At 40.1% G+C, this 21842-nt stretch overlaps 1 protein-coding gene and 1 long non-coding RNA gene across 6 annotated transcripts in view; one reads left to right on the top strand and one right to left on the bottom strand.

Moving 5' to 3' along the window:
• LOC149874594 (P2Y purinoceptor 8-like) overlaps positions 1-21576 on the top strand; it is a 52324-nt gene extending 30748 nt beyond the window's left edge. For 4 of the 5 annotated variants that reach the window (XM_090064314.1, XM_090064322.1, XM_090064331.1 and 1 more), the window contains one exon: positions 15519-21576. In XM_090064314.1, coding sequence (XP_089920440.1) covers positions 15583-16659 — 1077 coding nt within the window. In that variant the 5' untranslated portion in view covers positions 15519-15582 and the 3' untranslated portion in view covers positions 16660-21576. Of the gene's footprint in view, positions 1-1705; positions 2425-15518 lie in introns of those variants that run through there. The other variant, XM_090064348.1, reaches the window with a different exon arrangement.
• LOC149874595 (uncharacterized) lies at positions 2420-9078 on the bottom strand. Its single transcript, XR_016444406.1, has 4 exons — positions 8958-9078; positions 7577-7737; positions 4219-4274; positions 2420-3692 (listed from the first exon to the last, which is right to left on the bottom strand). It is a non-coding gene; the product is annotated as an uncharacterized LOC149874595 (long non-coding RNA).
• Positions 21577-21842: the final 266 nt, after the last annotated feature.

Here is a 21842-nt window from a genome sequence, read left to right on the forward strand (position 1 = left end):
TGTTGGGACTGTCACCCCTTACGCTTGGAGGATTGTCTCCTTAAGGAACAGCCACTCATCTTGGAAACACAGTTCCACTACCCTCCAGGATCCCAGTGGCTCTCCTACCAATCTCCTCAACTTGTTGAAGTTGTCCCTCTTGAAGTCAAGGGCTACTGCCTTGCTGCAGGCCCTTGACACCCTGTGCTGGATGGTGAATTCCGGTAGGCAATGATCACTGTCACTCCGGTGGTCAAGAACCTGGAGTCCCTTTACCAGATCATCACCTGTGGCCAGGACCAGGTCCAGGAGGGCATTCCCCCTGGAGGCACTGTGCACCTCCTGGGTGAAGTGGAGGTGCTGTGTATCTCAGCAAGGAACTTTCATGAGCGGTCCAACCTGGCTGACTGCTTCTCCCAGCAGATGTCTGGGTAATTTAGATTACCCATGACGAGTATATCCCTTGCCTTAAGTGCCTCTGCAAGCTGACTCGAGAATTCACAGTCCAGCTCCTCCCCTTGGTTGGGTGGTCTGTAGTAGACCCTGACTGTTAAGTCCCTTTCCCCATGACCCCCCTGTATTCTGACCCAGAGCACTTCAGCTTGCCCCTCCTCTGCCCCCAAACTGTTAGTTGAGAACGTGTATTGCTCTTTGATGTAGAGCACCACACCCCCACCTTTCCTCCCTGTTCTATCCTGCCTGTATAGTCTGTAGCCCCTAATGTTTACACATTCACTCAACAAGGTCCACAGGAGTTCAAGAGGTGCCCAAGGTTCTGGTTCATAAGGCTGCCAACCCAGCATCAGACAGGTCACACTACTATGGAAAAATGCCCTTTCCACTTGTTTCTACTCTATGCATGTCACATATTGAAAGAAAAATGTTACATAGCTGCTGGTAGAGCACCACAGGGTGCAGCCAGAGCTGGTCTCATAGTACAACTAAACCTGAGAGCCTGACAGTAGTGTTGGATGTGTCCTGTGTTGTGCTCACTAAACATTGACTACATGACAGTTTTTCAGCTGGCAGCATGTGAAGCAGGAGCGAGAGGGTAAGGTATATTTTACAGCAGTGCTTCCTAGCACTTAAATATATTATGGACATGCTCATAGTTACCACTCACAGCAAAGAGCAGACCTGGGCCTTTTTGCACTGAAAGCATGGATGTCCTTCAGCTCAGGATCTAGAAGCCTTCATCTCTGATGCTGAAGATCTTAGTTTTGATCCTATAATAGCCTTTGCATGTGGAGCTAGGATTCATTATGCATTTTGTTCTCAATTACCTCAGCACAATTCCATGAACTCCATTGTGTCTTTAAATGAACCACAGTTCAGTACTGTCACAGCCTGTCTTCAAAGAAAAGAAAAAGAAAAAAATAATGTTATTTATGAGTTTTGTATCATCAAGACAAACTTGTAAATGTGTGTGTGTATTTCTGAGTGGCTTTCTCAAGAACATGACAGGAAATACTTAAGAGTTTTACAAAACAGAGGGAAATGAAAAATTAAAATGATTTTAACCCTCATCCATTCTCATGAAACCCTAAGTGTTGTTCTCATGGGGTAACTTGTTACTCCACAATTCGACATAGTTGTTCTCATTTGGTAACTTGCTACCCTACCTGTGTGAACAAAATGGAACCAGTAACAACAGTATAAATGTACAAAAACTATTTATTAAACATACAGATTATTTGAAAGAGTATTTATGATGATTTGAACCCAAAATATTATTTAACTAGAACTATGGACAAAATGTAAACATTTTTTATTTTCAAAACATGAATGAACAATTTGCTAAGTCTGCAGTTCACACTGTTTTCAAACTAACAATTACTTCCAAAAACATTTCCTAACTGTTTTAACTAAATATTGCATTCCTCACAAAGCAGCAGTGATATACTGTGGTGCACACAAGCAAATCGCTTACACTCTTTGCATTGTGTGCACCACAGTATATCACAGGTTTTGTGGTCATCTGTCCTTGGACAAGAAACACAATGTCCACTCATGCTTGCAGAAGGTTCTATTGGGGTACGTTGTGGCAATTTGTAATTTAGGGCAGTCATATCGGACTTGACAGACTTAGACAGATTACATGTATCCATCAATCTTCATTTTATTCGTTCTTTGATCAACTGTTCTCCAAGCTCCTGCAAAAAAAAAAAAAGTGCCATATTCTTAATATGCTTCCAGTTTTCATTGTGGCCTAGCGAAATGATGAGGCTGGCAATGGCAGCCACATCCAGCATATTGAAAACTAGTGTCATTGGCCACCTGTTGATTTTACATCTGCAGCTGGTCATACGGACTAAGTGGTCAAGGTTATCCTCCCCACCCTTGTTTTTATTGTAGTCATGGATGATGTCCAGCTTTTTTTGTTCTTCACCCACTGAAGACAGCAACAGCACAACTTTGGACTTCTTTGGAACATAGGAAACTAGGGTGAGTTCCCCATCAAAAGTAAAAAAGTTTTCTTTCTTCAATTTGCTTAAATTTTGTTTGGGATATTGGCCTTGTTTTTCCTAATTGTACCCACATAGGTCAAGTCCTGCTGTAGCAGTCTTTCTGCAGCTCAGTACTTTTGAAGAAACTGTCACCCGCAATATTCCTTCCTATCTTACATCAATGACCTGGGTACCAAGATCACCTTGGCATGGAGCTGCTGGTTCCTTGCCCAGATAGATGTCTCCAAACAGGGGGAATGATATTGGTGCATCACTGCACCACCAAATTTTCAAGTCATATTTGGCAGGCTTGCTGGGCATATACTGTCTGAAGGGACAGCAACCCCTGAACACAATTTGCTGCTCATCAACCGTTGGGTGTATTCCTGGAATATACCATTTCCTGAGCTGCTCCACAAATTGTGTCCAAATATTTCTGAGGACAGCAAGCTTGTCCATAGCTCTCTTTTCCTCATGTGTCAGTTTGTTGTCAAATCTCAGGTAGCTGTTGATTTGGCAGAATTGTTTTAAACTCATGGTGGCACGGAAGCAAGGATGCCTGGTACATTGCTCCCACAACTCCTCCAGTGCCTTGTGACCACTATGGTATAGATCACTCAGTGGCAGCAGGCCAATGTAGGCTTTCAACTCTGTTTCATCCAGCTTTTTCCACTCTCTTCTATTTTCAGGATGGCTATCAGTCCACTTCCTGAATCTTCTTTTTGCTTTTCTTTTAGTTTCTCTTATGATAACAGTCAGGATCTGTTGTGAGAGAAGTGGGTAGACCATTTCCACCACTGTGTCTTAATTACTTTCTCTTGTTGGCCCAGCACTTTCATGAGCTATGTCCTTGGCTGTTCTCCGATGATATTTGCTGTGGAATCTTTCCCCACAATTTGCCATTCCTTCCTCAAAGGTGTCATTATCTGCAATGTTTTCTGGGGGTGGTGGGAGTGGTTCTGCTCCATGTCCTGCTGTAGCTCTCCTCCGCCTTCCACGGTGGCCCTGGGTTGGTCCTCTTCCCTTTCCCACTGGAAGTGTTGGCACCACTTCTGCTTGTGGCACCAGCTAATCCTCATCCGAGCTGGATGAAACTTCCATAGACACACTGTCTTCTTGCTCTGAACTGTCTCTCATGTCTGGAACAAAGTCAGCATCCTCACTGCCTTGGGATAAGATTTGATCAGTGGATGTGTCACTGTCATCTCTGGTTACCTGTGCAAGACAGGCTTCAGTACTTAATATGCACTGTCTTCTCACTCTGGACTGCAGAAAAAAATTGATTACTGCTGAATGCATATAACAATCAAAGACAAGCCTGCCCACCTATGCTGTCACAGAAGCAATTCCATCCTGCCCTATGGCAGCACAGGCAGCACCTTCTCCTCCTGGGCACAAAAGCCAGAGACCACCATCCATCCTTTGCAGGCAAGCCAAATGTGGATGGATGTTGTTTGGAAACCACACATGCAGGGGCTTATTAAAAGCAGGTAAAAGGGGAATAGGGGGTGTCAAGCCCTTATCATTGAAGGGAACTCCATAGTGTATGCTGTATTTTAGTATGATGTTGTTGTATTTCTTCTCTGCTGTCCCTTTGCTCCTTGACCTCACTTCCCACAAGCACAGGGCAAACTAGCTTGTATGCTATGAAAGGGGCAGGTGAGGCAGAGTTTTGCCATGAGAAAAGAGAGCAGAAGTGGATTTGGGTGTGACAAAGGGTTTTTTTGGAAAGGGACCGGGGTGTTTTGATGGCCTTGCTGCCTGCAAACAAGTGGTTAGCAAAAGGGATTACCACATCTTCTGCACAAGCAGAGTGGAGGATCGCCATCCATTAGTTACGATGGATACCTGAAGAAGACATGAATCAGGTGTGAATGAATGCTGAACTTTCAGATGCATCCGTCCAAAGTGACCACAGGTCTATGCCTGTCATTTATACAGAAATTGCATTGGGGTAACAGGTTACTTCAATGCGTTTAATATGGGCTTGGGGTAAATTGTTACCCCATATGGAAAACCACATTCATGCCTGGGGTAACAGGTTACCCTGGGCAGTTTTTCCTGGACCTCTTCTGGGCACAGAGAGCTAACTATTCATGTAAGCTGGCTGTTCTTTGGGGATATTTTGCACTGTGGTGCAGGTGACAATGTCCTACAAAGAAAAGTTTTTAGAATTAATTAACTTTAAGTTACTGCAGAAAATATGCGTCTGGGGTAGGAAATTACCCCATGGGAATGTATGAAGGTTAAAATAAAAATACTACAATAGTAATTATACTATACAGCATAAATACAAGATTGTGGGGGAGATTTCCAAGAATGTTGAGGCTTTCTTCAAAGTCTTTCCCAAAACTACCTATAGGTATCCTGAACTAGAAATTCGTACTTTTTGGAACAGGCAGTTGAGATCTTGAAGGAAATAAAAAAGTACACGTCTTCCTTTTGATTGCATCACACATATCTAATAACATCTTTTGTCGTACAAAGCAATTACAGAACGGAAGCCATTGTTGATTTTGGATGTAGACAGTACACAAAAACTTTTTAAACATATATGGAACTATGCAATATGTTAATTAAGCTGAGCTCTGAAATGGAACTTTGCATTATAAAAGCACAGCATGAACATTAAATTTCACAATGTCACTTTAATTCAGTGCCATTCCAAAATGTTATATTCACTTCAGAAGCTTTCTCTGAAGAAGTCTATTTCTGTGAAGCCTCAGCACAAAGAACAAATGAACACTTAGGTTTGGTTCTGCATTGTTTTCCATTTGTAGTCATCTTGCAAGAAGTGCATCCCAGCAGACAGGGTTCTGGATTGCTACTTAGGAGTCTTACATTCCAGGCCTAGCTTTACCACTGACCTACAGAATGGCCTTTGTTTCTTTTGCACTTTGATTTCTCCTTCTGTATCATGGAAATATTAGTATCATAGTATCATAGTTCTTAGCATTGGAAGGGACCTCAACAGATCATAAGCTCTGACCCCCAGCCACAGGCAGGAATGGGTGCCAGGGTCATATCACCCCAGCCAAATATCTGTCCAGCCTCCTCTTGAAGACCCCCAAGGTAGGAGAGAGTACCAGCTCGCTTGGGAGCCCATTCCAGAGCCTGGAGGCCCTAACTGTAAGGTAATGTCTCCTGACGTCCAGCCTGATCCTTCTCTCTCACTATTTGTGGCAATTATTTCTAGTAACCTCGGTGGGAACAGAGCCTCCCTCCTGGTGAGTTTGTAAGTGGCTACCAGATCTCCTCTCAGCCTTCTCTTGTGGAGACTGAGTAGGTTCAGGCCCTTTAGCTTCTCTTCATAGGGTCTGCCCGCTGCCCCTAGACCATGCAAGTGGCCCTTCTCTGGACCCTCTCGTATTGCTACTTGCCTCCCTTGTGCAGAATTTTGTCATCTATGGATTGAAAGCACTATATGAAAGTTAGAACTTATTATTTAGACCTGAGTGCAAAGTCAGTGTAAGAGGCTGTCATTGTATTTAGTAGTGTTTTAAACCCAAATGACTATAGGAGGTACAAGTCACTTAAACCTGCACTGCATTAAAGCCAGGTCTACTCTGCAATGTGTTGCCAGGATGAACTATGTCTGCTATCAGTATTAAAAGACCACACTCCCTAGCTGCCATAAGTATGCTGGCAAATTCTGGTCTGGGTACAGTCTGTTGGCAGAAGAGGGTTTTGTCAGTTTAGCTAACGTTTGCTGAGGTAGTGTAACAATCATAAAAAAACTCTTTCTCTTGGCTTATGACACAACTCTACCATGCTGGAGTAGCTGTGCTGCCACAGCTAGAGCAGCAAAGGCTCCAGTGTGGAAAAGCTGTAGGTCCACAATGACAAAGCTTGTCTGTATCCAAACTTGCACTAGTTTGGGATTTGTCCACATGAGAAAGCAACATCATTTTAAAAGTGAAGTAAAACCCAAGCAGTTAAATGGGAACAAACTACTATGTGGATATTATTTCAGGTTGAGTATATATTTTTTTCAGTTTAGCATTAATTTCTGGTTTAAGACAAAATGAAATTAGTCCCTGTTGTGCTAAAATATGTGTTTTTGCTCCAATTTTTACTCTGATCTACTTGGGGTTTCCTTTACAATGATTTAGCTAAAACTATTTAAAAAACAATTTAAGTTAAAGACTAACGTCTGTGAATACTCATAGGAAAGCCAAAGATCATAAACTGCATCATTGGAAGTTATAACCTCCATCACTGGATGAAGCTACATCACTGGATATTGTTCAAAGCTTTGTAGGTATACTTAATTTTACTGAAACCTATAGCACTTTTGCTTAATTCTCCTTATCAATAAGACAAGCTAAGCTAAATCAACATGGGTCAGGTGTCAATAGGACAAAGAACATGTAGGTACAGTTTGGCATTAGTTTAATGTGATTCAGTTTACAACATGAAAAATGTAACTGTCACCAGTAGTGTAACTTAAAAGGGGGAGAGGGGAAGGAAACCAGTGCAACAATCCTGGGTGCCACCGTAGTGGGGGGGGAGGTTCAAAAATAGCCCCTATTTCAGCAACAGCTGATTCATTAGTACTGCAGCTAGTGCTGCCCAAGGTACAGAGCTGCCCTGTTATGCCTCTGACTGTGACACCTAATTCACAGACAAATACGAGGGCATTTCTTTAGAAATTCCCAGCCTGGCAACAATAGAAGTCTGAGAACTAGATCACCAACTCGTGTAAATCAGCCTGACTCCACTGACATCAGATTTATACCTGCCGAGCATCTGGCCTCTTGTATAGACAGGGATCCTACAGACATGGAGATTGTGTGACTGTGGATTTTGCTCTGAGCAATTTGACTGGCCTGATGTATAAAACAGCTATGGCTGCTGCAACCATGTTGAGCTTAGAGCTCTCAATGTTGCTGACTCAGTGTTTAGCAAAAATAGACATTGTTTTAAAAACTACTTCTGAGAAATTCTGAATGGTGTGAAATAGTGATCTGTGGAAACAAAAGAGGTCCAGGAAAGACACAGGAAACTTAAAGTTAGGTGTTTATGCTACTTCTTCAGCAGTGCTATCAGATTTGTACATTTTTTTTCATGGTGTTTCTACCCTCCCGTGTGTTTAAATTCCATAGTTAATAAGAATTGTTTGGTTAGCTCTTGCAAGTCTAACCACTTACATTGTCTCCAAATGGCCATTTCCTTCCTCTCACTTTGACAGGTGAAATACATTTTATGAGACAGAATTATATGTTTTCTCTTGCAAAAATAGATGTTTTTCTTGAACTGCTATAGTCAGGAAGTTCAGTTTCTTGCAGGTTTCTTGCACAGGTTCTCAGTTCTGTATTATAAGGGAAGAGGTAATATTTATACATTAGGGTTATGTCCTCACTGCAAAAATAAGTTGTTTCTACACCAAGAGGCCTACCTTGATGTCAGATAATAATGGAAACAAGACACTGTTTCCTTTGACAAGATTCCACTGACAAGATTTCATAGACATTAGGGCTAGAAGGGACCTCAGAAGATCATCGAGTCCAGCCCCCTGTCCCAGGGGCAGGAAGTCAGCTAGGGTGAAAGGATCCCAGCAAAATAAGTGTTCAAATGTTTCTTAAAAGAGTCCAGAATAGGTGCTTGCACCTCTGGAGGGAGTCTATTCCAGGCCTTGATGGCTTGGACAGTAAAGATGTTTTTCCTTATGTCCAACCTAAAATGGTCTTGGAGGAGTCTGTGACCATTGGATCTTGTCATCCCTTGGAGTACTCTGGTGAACAGGCATTCCCCCAGATCCTGATGTACACTACTTATATATTTATAAGCTGCCACCAGGTCAACCCTGAGCCTGCGCTTTTCCAGACTGCAGAGTCCAATGGCTCTCAGCCTCTCATCATAAGGTCTGTTTTCCTGCCCACTGATCATGTGTGTGGCTGTCCTCTGGGATCTCTCAAGCTTTTCCACATCATTTTTGAATTGTGGAGCCCAGAATTGGATGCAGTACTCCAGCTGTGGCCCCACCAAGGCAAGTACAACAGGAGGATGACATCCTGAAATTTGCTTGAGAAGCATCTGTAGATGCAAGCCAGAGTTTTGTTTGCTTTACAGCTGTGACATTGCACTGGTGGCTCGTGTTCATCTTGTGGTCAATCATGATCCCCAAGTCCCTTTTGCCCATGGTGCTAGCGAGCGTAGCACTGCTGAGCTTATAAGCATGATGTGGGTTTTTTTCCCCTGAGGTGGAGAACTGTGCATTTATCTGTATTGAAAGTTATCAGGTTTTTATCTGCCCACTTTCTAAGCCTATCAAGGCCAGCCTAGATCACCAGCCTATCCTCGGGTGTGGACACTCTACTCCAAAGTTTGGTGTCATCACTGGACTTGGCCAGTCCACTTCTGACACCAGTGTCCACATCATTTATAAAGACGTTAAAGAGTACAGGTCCAAGGGTGGAGCCCTGGGGGACACCACTGGTCACAGAGTGCCACAGTGATTCACTTCCATCGACTAGCACTGTCTGGGTCAGACCTTAGAGCCAATTCCCCAGCCATCAGATTGTGACATACCTGAGGCTGCAGTTGGCCAGTTTTTCCATGAGGAGATCATGGGATACCAGATCAAAGGCTCTTTAAAAGTCCAGATATATGATGTCAATCTCTTCTCCCTTGTTCAGATGATATGTCACCTGGTCATAGAAGGAGATGAGATTGGTCAGGCAGGACCTACCCACAACAAACCCATGCTGGATATCCCTCAGGATGTTGCCATCAGCCAGCCCGTCAAGAAGGGTCTCTTCGATCATTTTTTCCAAAATTTTCACATTGGCGTAGCTGGTTGAGGTCAATTCTATACTCCCAGCGAGGTTCAGTTTGACTCACTACATTGAGGTAAAACATAAAGCCACTTTTATCTCCAGAAGGACTTTATGTCACTTTTTAACTTCAAGTTAGCTATCTTACGTGGCCATTCTTGGAGTGAAATCTATGTTTTGGTTTCTTTATTCATGTTTTGTACTTTACTCAAAAGAAACTTAAATGCAAAATAAAACAGGGAATTGATTTGATTTCTGACACCAAAAGATAGACAGTAAGAAATAATTTAGCTATGTAATGTTATTATTTTTCCAGAAGTGCACACCTGAATCCATGGACAGTGCACACAACATAAGACGACATGCCCTTTTATTTTTTTCCTTTTTTTAAAGAAGGTCAGGCAATTAAAAGTTCTGCCCTTCTAATACAATGTAAATCACAGGCTCAGAGAGCTTTGATTACAGCAGACATTTTCAATACTTCAGACACTACGAAACAGTAGGCGAGTCTACACATGCATATTAATGCACCTTTTCTAATGTTCATTCAATTTGATACCTACGGGCATTTTTCCAAGTGTTTCTGTTGTAGCACTGGATGCTTTTAATTGGCAAGCCATGCTAATTAAAAGCACCCGCACATTGTGTATCAGCAGTGCAGTATCTCAGCACCGAGAAAAAGGCGGTGGCGCGCTTTGAACTAAAGCGCATCAAATGTGTTTTAGTTCAAAGCTCACTGCTGCCATTTTCTCGTTGCGAAGGCATGATGCACCTCTGATAGACCTTATGTGAGAGGCTGCCAGAGTGCATCAATTTATGTGCTCCAGCAGACTCGATTAATCAAAAGTCCAACACATGTGTAAGTGCTCTCTAATATAAGTGATTTAGCTATGTATAAATGATTCAGCTCTAATATAAGTGACTAAATTAATGTGCATTAGGTTGCACTAATGCACAGTAGCATATGTGTATGTTTTTTAATGATGCTTAATGTAGACTGTTTTACTGTGCATTATCATAATGTCGTGGTTTTTTATGTGATACTTTAATGCACAATAAAATGGTCTACTGTGTATTAAAATGCATGTGTAGAGACACCCAGTATGAAGTAAATGGCAGTAGAAACCTTAGTACAAATCAGCAGCATAAGTTCCTAGAAGGTTTAGGCCCACATCCTCAAAGGTATTTAGATACCTTTTATTGACTTCAGTGGGGATTAGGCATCTAAATACCTTAGAGCATCTGACTGGGGTGACTGTCTTCCACCTGATGTGAAGGTCCTGATCTTACTGAGCCAGATCAAGGAACCAAGCCTCACCAAACTCTGTCACAGATACCAGGAAGATGCCCCCTTCAAAATCACTGCCAGAGGAATTCAGGTGTCGCAAAATAGGAAGGAAAGTATAGCTAGGCCAAGAGGGACTCAGAAATAAACGGTGAGTTCAGAAAAGAAGTACTTCTGTAAGGGAATCGCATGTTAAGAGCCAGAAATCATGCCAAAATACAACTTAAGCCCAGTGCAAGTGAGTAATTCCCAATACATGTTATGGGAAGCATCCTTAAACTTGCAGCATTGCTTCTGGCATAGAAATATATAAAGAAATACAGAGGAGATGGGCAATAGAAAACTCAAAGAGAAAAACAAAGAAAACACTACATTTGTAGAACAAGAAACAATTTAGAGTCCTGTTTTCTTCCCATCTAGTTAAATTAGAACTGGAAAAAAACCTGCACAATATATTATAAGGAAAAGAAGACAATCATATGTTCAGTTGACTCCATCATTTGTGAGCTGCCCCAGGAAACACCTAAAGGGACTTCAGAAGAACAGCAGAATGCAGTAATGCAAAACAGCTGCTATACTGACTAGGTAAGGCCAGCTTGTAGCCAGATTACCATGGAAAAGGCTCAGGTTCAAGGCTCCTATGGTAATTTTCTCAGGCTATGTCTTCATTGCAAAAATAGATGCATTTTGTTTTTCTTTTACATTCAAATAATCATTACGATATAAAATCTTAAAGAAGACAAGGCATGGATAATTTATACTGAATTGTTCGTTGATAGGGCCAATCCTAATCCTTCTTGCTTCTGAGTTTTTTACCTCTGTTTATCTTGTCTAGCTACACTGAGGTAAAAACTACAGTGCACAGGTTCTGCTGGTATTTTTTACTGAGATAACTATCAAAGCGTAAGAACACATCATTTTCCCGAGGAAAAGCAAAGCCTCAGTAACCAATTCCTGGAGTGATCAACATCACTGCCTGTGATTTCAATCAATATTGTAGCCTTTGTTTTAGAAGTTAAATTCATCAGATTAAGGTTATTACCATGGCAAAGCAGCACCAATTATTTTAGACCCTGTTTCAGTAAAGCACATGCTTAACTTTCATGATCATGGTAAGTCTATTCTTATTCAGCAAAGCAGATAACATGCCATATTTTCTCACATACAACATGCACCAAAATAGACTATAAAACATGCACCAGAATAGACTATATACCTTGTTTTTTAAATGAAAGATAAAGAAAAAAAGAGTTCCTGGCAGTAACTGAGCCCCCAGCCACACATAATATATATTACACAATTAACTGATTAATCACACAGTAATTTGAGACTGGCCACATATGCAAAGTAATTTTCACACCATCAAAATGTCCAAAATGTTTAGCTATAATTGTAGCCAAACAGCTACAAAGTTAGGACTTGAAAATGTGTGGCAACGTTATAGCTGGTTGCAATCCAACTTTAATTTGAGCATGTGGCAGGGCCCTGAGTAGCAGCAGCTAGGGAGCCAAGCCTGCTCGTTGTTCTGCTCTCTACGAGTCGGGATCTACATTGATTGAGGCAGAAATTTGTGGCACAGCTGCGCTTTTCATCTTGCTCTTTTTTGCCATGCCCCCCATGCACTGGGAAAAAAGTGTGAGTGTATGTGAGAGAATATGGTACATTCTTTTGTTTAAAATAATTATTTCAACTTAGTTTAATCAGAACCTAAACTGACAATCCTGTGGTCCAGAACAGTGACTAAGATGTGTTTTTTTCCTCATTTGAAGAAACCCTTGCTCTAGCCAGTATTTCCAAAGTATTGCTACTTCTCCTTGCACAATGACCTTTCTTCTGTTCCTCCTCTGGAAAAAAAATCCATTCACTTGAGTACCATATCTCCAATATTTGCCCAGAGTCGTGTTATCAAGGGAGTAATCAGAGAGGTCCATGTAGAATCAAATCCTCAGCAGATGCTTTACCTTCTACATCCTGTCCTTTAAGCATAGTGTTGATTTGTTTCTTTTTAACCAATAGCCATGCCTGTCTGTTGCTTAAATTTTAAGCTTTCCTGTTCAGTCCAATTGCTTACTTTATCAGGCTATGAAAAAAAAATCTATTGCTGGAACATAGTGGCAGAGCAGTTAAGGCATCATACTATAGCTCCAGAGGCATGAGCCAAGCTTTGGGTGGGATTTTGTCAAGTACTGCCACAGTTGACCCAACTGTAAATGGGTACATCACATCAGTGAATCAGACAGATGCATGTAAATATTGCCCCATCATCCCATATGGCAATAGAAATTCATGTTCCTAAATTACGCTACCCTGATAGGGCACTAATTATATCAATCCTAATCAAAAAGAAAAAAGTCAATACAACTTTTTCCATTGAAAAATGCAATTGTGTAGAAAGCAAGGGTCTTTTTTAAAATCATGTTCACATTAACAATTTTTTTCAACAAATATTCCATTGAAGGAAATCTTTTTTTTCTTTTGTTTTGTTCTAGATTTTCTATTTTTTAAGGTTTTTTTTCAGTTTTCCACACCTTTTTGATCTTTCCTATACTCATATGCTGCCCTTTGTGTTTTTGATTGCTGCATCTTGTCTCACAAATATATCAAAGCTAAGAACATTAAGTATTTTTACATTTTTATATAAAACATTTTATTTTGACATAAAATGGATCAGAATATTGAAATAGAATGTTTTGACAGATTATAAATGAAACATTTTGAATTTTTGTCTTGTAAAAAGATTTGAAACATGGTGTTTCATACTCTAACCTGAGTTTGGATAGAGCAATTAGTGTACCGTGTTTAAAAATCATGGTACTTTTCATTAAACAGTAATACCATTTTTCAGCAGTTTTTGTTACAATTTTCATAGGTGCATTTTGCATTAACAACAGGAAAAGAACAAACGTGTAAAAAGAAAAACATCTGTTTTCTCTAGCACTTTTAATATGAAGAAAGTAGACATATTTCTTTCAGTGCTACTCTTCCGTGACAAGAAACCCCCTGTCTTATCCTGTATCTATTTCTAGGGCTTCAGCGTACTCCTTCACTATATGATTTGCATTTTCTGTCAATTGGAGGGAAAGATATCTTACCTCCTTCTACCACCTGCTATCTTTATATGATGTTACAGTTTAAAAGAGAAAACAGATTTTGGGATTCAAATACCATAAGTCTTTGTATATCAATGGCCAAAAACAATTGGAATCAAAATAATTCTTCCTATGCAGACTCTGCAGAGTGTCTCAGAAGACCCATGCAGTTTTATCATCAAAAGTTAAAATGAAATAAATCAATCCATATAATGTTTCATAAAAATACAAATTGTATTCATTGTTTAAACACTTGCCTTTGGACAGTGCAGATAACAAGGTGATTGGCAATGATTCCTCTTTGTTTTCTCACTGAAAAATCCTAAGTCAGTTGATCAATTGTTCTATTTCTCTAGCGCAGTGATTCTCGACCTTTTTTGACTCAAGGCATGCTTTGATAGTCTCAGGACATGCCTTCCAAACTCCAGTTCTTAGTTTTTTGCCTACAGAAAAATAGAAGAGCAATTTGTCTATTGCAATGAATGTAGAAAGCCCACAGAATGGTTTTGAAACTATGAATTCCTATTTGAAATCTCTATATTTATCTAGTAAATCATGTTTGCACACCTAACATTGCATGCACCCTTGAAAGGATCTCAAGACATCTAGGTAAGAATCACTGCTCTTGTCAATCACAGTTTCAATGTGTTTGCCACTGAAATACCAGCACAATTATAAAATGCATTTTGGTGACCGAACTATATATTTTTAGCATTTGAGAAAGGAGGTTTTTATTTGTACAAATATATACATAGAGAGTCAATATTTTCTCACAATTCTGGAAAAAATCTCCTTGCTCTTTAATCCTACAACTTTACTGATTTGAATTGTTTTGGAAACAGGTAACTTCAGGAAAATAGATGGTGAATCTAATACTAAGCAAATCCCTACTGAAGTTTTAAATGGAGAAACATTAACATTGCTTCTCAACATTATGTAATGAATTTTCAGATTAGTCAACTAGAGACATAAAAGGAGGATGTGTTTGGTCATGGGGTCATAAAATCACACAGAATAATGTAAAAAATACATACTAAGTAAACAAAAACAGATATAATAAAGAGAAAACACCAAGCTGCTATTCTAGTATAAGAAATAAATAGTGATAACCTGATGACATAGGTGATAGTATTGCTGAAGGAAAACTTTCTATATAAGGACAAAGCCAATGGTCATGTAGGTTGGAGCCTACAAAGCTAGAGGAGATGACTGAGATTTTTGCAAAATCCCTATTATCAGATAACAATTATTGTTAAATAAGATACTGTTTTAATAACTTTCATCTTGGAAACACAGAGCTGGATATAGTAGAACACCTTCAACTTTTCTTTTTATTAGAATGTAACTTATTAATTCTAGTTTGGCCAATGCCTCTGTCCTGTAAGCCAATCCAAACCTTTATCGTACCATTCCTCATTTATTTGGTAAACTGCATCTTGTGAAAGCTAGAGTGTGCACGCTCTTAGCCAGTACTTTTCTACCTTTTTTGTTTATGTTTTGAAGGTATTAAAAATCAATAACTCAACAGTTTTCCATTTTAAGGTAAGTGGAATCCTTGGTACTTAACTGATTTGCATTGCTATGGAACTGGACAAAAGCAGGAAAGTATTGGTGTAAGAGGTAAAGCTATTCTAATCCAAAGGAGGCAGGTTGGCTTTAGTTGAACAGAACCAGGAAGATGCTGCTGAAAATACAAAGGTCAACCAGAACTTTGAGGATAAATTAAAGTTAATAGGAGTTTTGCCATTGATTTTAATAGTATTTGGACTGCACACATAATATTTTTAAGAAATCATTTTGATATAAAATATAGTTCAATCCAAAATTGAACTGAAACACAAACTTGAATTATGCTACTTTTTACATTTCGTTAATAGGAAGAGTTTGTTTTTACCTACTATTTTGACATATCTCTTTTTTATCCTTTCCATTTCTCTCCTAGATTTTTAATGGAACATTCATGATATGAGCCAACAGGATTTTCAGAATCAACAACTTCTTTGTGAATGATGAATAATAACACAAACCACCTGGACAATGATACTGTGGCAATGCTTCAGAATAAAGCTATTACGTACACCCTCCCAATAGTATACAGCTTGGTAGCTTTAATCAGCATTCCCGGCAATCTGTTCTCACTTTGGGTGCTGTGTTGTCACATCAAACCCAGAACACCCTCAGTGATCTTCATGATTAACCTCAGCATCACAGATCTCGCCTTGGCAAGCTGTTTCCCCTTCCAGATTATTTATCATATAAAGGGCAACCACTGGATCTTCGGTAAGAAAGTGTGCAGCTTAGTAACAGTGATGTTCTACTCCAACATGTATTCTTCTATACTCACCATGACCTGCATCAGCATAGAGCGGTACTTGGGTGTAGTGTATCCTATGAAGTTAATTAAGTGGAGAAGGAAGAGATATGCATTTGCTGCCTGCATTGGAATATGGATCATTTTAATGATAGCCCTGCACCCACTGGCAACCAAAGACCTAACCTACAATGTGCAAGAACTGAAGATTGTAACTTGTTTTGATGTTCTTAAACGGGACATGCTACCCAGCATGTTACAATGGGCAGTCTTTCTTCTCACCCTGTTTGTTTTCCTCTTCCTGATCCCGTTCATCGTGACTGTAGCCTGCTACATTGGCACTATTCGGAAGCTTGTTCAGACCTCTAACACCCATCATAACAGACAAACAACAAGATCCATCTACCTGGCTGGAATAGTTCTCTTGGTGTTTATCACTTGCTTTGCTCCTAATAACTTTATTTTATTCGTACATATGATCAACCGTATCTTTTATAACAAGAGTTTCTACCCTGCTTACAAGCTCACCCTGTGCCTCAGTTGCTTGAACAATTGCCTTGACCCCTTCATTTACTACTTTGCATCCAAAGAATTTTACCAAAAATTCAAACAGGTGTTTGGTCGTAAAGTATCACTCAGTGACAACATGGATATCAGGAGGGAAAGTTTATTCTCTGCCAGGACAATGTCAGCCAGGTCAATGTCAAGTGGGCCAATGGAAGGGATAGAGGGAGTTAAGGTATGTTTGCAAAGGCAAGAAAGTGTTTTTTAACCATCGACCCCAGAAGTGGAAAAGTAGCATGAAAACTATTTTTACCTGGTACCCTGCAAAAACCTTTCCCACAGCAACAGGAATCCAGTGACATCAAACAGAAGGTATTTCACGCATTGTCTTAAATTACCATTTCATCTTGAAAACACACAGGACTGCATAAGACAGAGTAAGATGAACCAAAGTCATCCAAAGAGAGAAATGATCCAGTGAAACTCCAAGGATTCAAGTGCAAGATATTATTTTATGGAGTGTAACTATGATTTGACAGCAAACAATAAGCCAAAAAACCTTCAAAGGTTAATTATTCCCAGTTTTTAGTTAAAATTACTGTATAAAAATGATATTAGAATGTCACAGAGAGAGACAGAGCTCTGCACAGAGAGAGAGCTTTGTAAATAACGTGTATATTGTATATTTAGATATTGCTTTCTTATCTTGTAATAGCAAAAGAATGATTTTATCATGAATGCATTATGTATAGCCACTGTGAAGTCATCACAACACTGATATTTTGCACTCTTGACTTTTACACATCCTTTACTAACCACATTAATCTTAAAAGTGGTTAATTAGGTTAATATTTTTATTTCAATTTCAAATATCACAATATCTCGTAGGACAAAGAAACTATTGAAGACCAACATCAGTACCTTAAGCCACATCAATGCCCCAACTGCTAGACAGATTACATCATAACATTCTTAAAAACTGACATTTATGAAAGTGAGATATGGATAGTTTAAGTAGCAATTTTCATACACCAACCCACTACAGTAATAATTTTGCTGCTGTTACTCAGGTTGTTTTATACCAATTTAAAATACAACAAATTTTGTGGTCCCCTTAAACTAAATTCCCATTACAAACCATGAGAATATTGCATTATTTAATTTATGGACAGCATTTTCACTTTTCTCAAAGTTTATGGCCCAGATTCTTAACAATTTGAAATGGGAATATTGCCATTCATGGTCATCTGGCTGATATAACCCACCTGAAGATCCTGTCTCTAAACTCTTCTCATAAGTCCTGGCATCACTATGTTTGATTTTGATCTTTCCATATTGGAACTGCATTTGTTTCAGGAGGGAGAAAGAGAGAAAGAGAGAGAGATAAGAGAAAGAATAAAGGAATGAACAAACAAATGAAAAAAGGAACGAAAGAAAGGGTCTGGACAGTTGACACGCACCACTTTCCTGGGTACTAATTAGGTACTCAGGATTATTGGACAATGATATGTTCAGAACTACTTATTTCAATATCCTGACCTATTGTGTTGCAGTACATTGCATCATACTTTACCCAGATCTGCAACTGACTAATTATTGGAAACATGGTAACTAAAGATTTTGTTAAACTTCCCAAAATATTTGTTCCTAATTATTTATTTAAAATTTGGTTTCATTCTTGCAAAAGGAAAAGCAAGCTTTGCCGCACAACTGAACCTGCATCTTTCTCAGACCTGAGAAAAAAACCTTGATGCCAAAAATCTTATTGGGCTTTTCTCCCAACTTTTCAAATGGTCTAATACAAGGTATCACACAGAAGCCCTGCCTTTCATCAACAGTTTCAAGATCAGATCACTGCAATCTACCTGACTTTCCAATTAAGGCACGATTTGAACCCAGTCCTCCTGAGATGAATATGTCTTTGTTCTATCATTAAACTATTGCACCGCCAACACTCTAAAGTCCGTTTTTTGTTATATTTGCTAGGTAACAAAAAATACAAAACAAAACTTGTATCTAACTTTGTAAGGATTTCCTTCTGCCTTTAATCCCCAATCAAAAAGTGAAGTACCAGTGGAAATTATCCCCAAGATGAAAAACAATGCATATAGTGATTTTGTTCGAAAATTATCTGAATTTTTCATATAATATTCTAGTGATATTTTAAAGTGTTTCATATAAAGTTGACATTTTTGAATGCGTAGGAAGCTATCCAACACCTACTTCTAAAAAGAAAGTAAAATAAGATGTATAAAATATAATACATGCACAACACTTTGTAAAAATATTACTTGCCTTAGACAAGGTGAGCCACAGGCCTCCCAGGCTGCATGCCATATGGATGTATCCCCAATATAACATGTGGGCATGCAGGTGCCCCCCCTCACTTCTACATCATATACCTGTGCAGATGCTTCCCCAGCCACCATTGCACCAGGGACCTGCATGGCCCCAGGCTTACCCTCAGCTCCCTGCACTGCACTGCATGTTGTCTGCTCCTGGGAGCAGGCACCAAAAGTGGAAGCTTGAGAAGAGAGGAGGGAGCCCTGAGATTTCAACTGCTATCACAGGCAGTGATGAGGGGAGTAGTGGCTGGGCAAGGGCCCACAGGCCACCCCTAGGGAGTACCCTAGGTGCTCAGGGAAACTTCCATTCAAGTCAAAGAGAGTATTTCGCTGCATAAGGAATGCAGAACCTGGCCCTATGTATATTGCCTTTTGGACTGGGTGGTGTGGACTGTGAAGCTAATTTCCTAGTAGATATATAACTGATGCATTCAAAGAACCAAGGGTATTGTCCTTTGACCTTTGGAAAGTCTTTTGTGAAATGCCACAAAGTTATAGACCCATGGGTGACTGGTGCCTCTTGAGTCAGGGGAGGCACGTGCCCTGCCAACACCAGTCAGCAACCCGTTGGGGGGCCCAACAGCCGATCTCCCTGACCCGGGGGAAGTGGGGAAAGTCCCCCTTGAGCCGATCTCACTCACCAAAATTTTTTTTGTTTCATCTTGGGGAAAGAAGCTTATGCCACTTTTGTCAGAGACATGCTAGTTTTCCCACAAAACTGAGCCAAAACAGTTCAGCAATATCTTTGTAGATTCTAACTGAGGTTGATTTAACTCTGAGCGAGCTCATTTAGGAGACTTTTGGTTGACAGTTGTGAATATTGGATGAGGCTTTATACGTTGGCCTACCATGACTGCTATCATTTGAATTTTTGGATAAAATGCCTAAAGTTTACCAACTTTTCTATGTGAAGCATGATTTGAAACCAGTTCTCTTGAGGTGATTGGATAGTTTGGTATGTTAATGAGGAGTCCTTGTAGGTGGCACCTTCATTTGAGGGAATACAGACAGCTCAGAGATATTTGATTGTTTTATTTTCTGGGTGGCTGGGATAATTTTATGGGGAGGGGTCGTGTCAGGATAACTGTATAGATTTCTATTTTTTTCTCTAGGATTGTGTGATCTACTATTTTAATTGCTGTAAAGTACTTCGGCCATTTTGTGTGCGCATGTGATAAAATAAATACAAAACAAGGGCAAAAAACATGATTGGAAATTGTTTCCTATGTGTGTCTATGTCATATGTAGGTTACTTTAAAGCTTGGAGTTATACAGGCAGAGGAAGTATGAAGTAATAGGTATTTGTTTTCTATTTCTGTATGCTTTTCTATTTTTTCTGTTTCCTTCAATGGTTTCTCTTGTTTCCTAAGCACCTTTGGTGACTGAGATTTTTGCCTTTCTGTTAATTTTCTTGACATTTTACAAGCTGGGGCTGACATTACTGTACACACTATCCACAACTAAATTCAAAAAACAGATTTTAGAATACCACTAAAATAAGTCATTGACTCCCCATTAGACTGTCCTCTCTGCACAGGATCTACACAACAATGCATTTTCACTACCATTTGGAAAAAACACATATTAAGTCTATATAGCTGTGAATTTTGCTATCTCTTTGGAACATAAAAATAGTGCCAATATACTTGACAACACATTGTTTAATGTATCAAATAAAAAATGGCTTTAGAGGTGACACTGTCACATCCTGCTACAGTCCTGATTACTAGATAGACACTAGTCTGCAGTGGGTGGAGTCAGTCACTAAATCCTACACGTTTTCAAACTCTGTGGGTCTTAGTAGTGACGAGCATGCTAGCTCTTCCTCTTTCAGGCATATTCTCAGGTGCAGACTCCATTTCTTATTCGTCTCATGGCTAGTGGGATGCTGCAAGTCACCTTAAACACTGCTGTCATGCCACAGTGGTCTCAAACATCTGGTTGCTTAGATACATTACTTCCTCAGTCTACCTAGCAGGGGATTTCTGGTTTCTAAATACATAGTTTATAGACCATGTGACAGGTAAAATAAGAAATAACACAGTACAAAGAGAGTTATAGATGCCACAAAACAACAAAGGCCTGACAACAAACTCCTCTCTGATAGATCTCAACCTCCTGTTTGGGCCAGTGTCTGCTTGTGTTAAGGCAACGGCAGTCTTCCTAGTCTTTCTCCTGCAGCAATTCCCTGACGAGGCTGGGAGGAGTTAACTCCTTTTGCTTGAAAGCATCTAATTACTAAACCAGTTCTGATACTTTTTTCCTGCTTCTCAGCTTATGCTGGTATATTTTATTCACTCTTTGGAACCTGAAGCTCCCTGGGCGTGTTAGCAGTTCTTTGCTTGTAGCTCCCCAGTGTCCCAAGCCAATGGCCTTCCTGCAACTTCTGAGGCATCAGCCTGATGTGTGCTTACAAGTTTTGTCAGCATATCTATGTTAATCAGGGATTGGTTTTTCCCACACTTGATAGATACAAATATTTAAGTAAAAGCCCTAGTGCAGGGGCAGGCAACTATTTTGGATGGAAGGCCGCTTAATGGGTTTTGGTGAGCTGTTGAGGGACGCATGGGTACCCCTGCCCCTTGACAGTTGCCCCGTCCTCTGGCCAGCATATTGGGACTGGAAGTCCCTAACCCCTGAGCTTTGCTACCGGAAGTTCCTCCCCTTACCCCCCCCCCCCCCCCCCCGCAGCAAATACTCCTTTTAGGAGGGGGAATTGCTATCTTAGAACCAGAAAAAAACCAAATCATATGCTAAAAGCCAAACACCTACTATAACATATTGTAATTTTATTACAAAAAATATTTTTGTCATGATTTGTGTTTGAGTAGTCTATATAGAGGTGATTGCATAATAATTCAAAAATAAAGTCTTACTATTGCATATTGTGTATGGCGTTTGCTTGGTGGGGTGTATGGTGAGGTGTGGGGGTTTGAGGGCATGTGGCTGTGGGGAGGCATAGGGTATGTTGGGGTGTGTCAGTGGGAGTTATGGAGGCAGGGTGGGGGGTGTGAAGGAAGGTGAAGGGTGTGGGGACCCTCCACACACTTCCCCATGTGGTGCACAGCACCCAGTGGGGCACAGCTCTGGCCAGTGCTATGGACAG

Source organism: Crocodylus siamensis, chromosome 1 (assembly GCF_052110815.1).
Source record: "Crocodylus siamensis isolate JL-2025a chromosome 1, ASM5211081v1, whole genome shotgun sequence".
NCBI lineage: Eukaryota > Metazoa > Chordata > Crocodylia > Crocodylidae > Crocodylus > Crocodylus siamensis.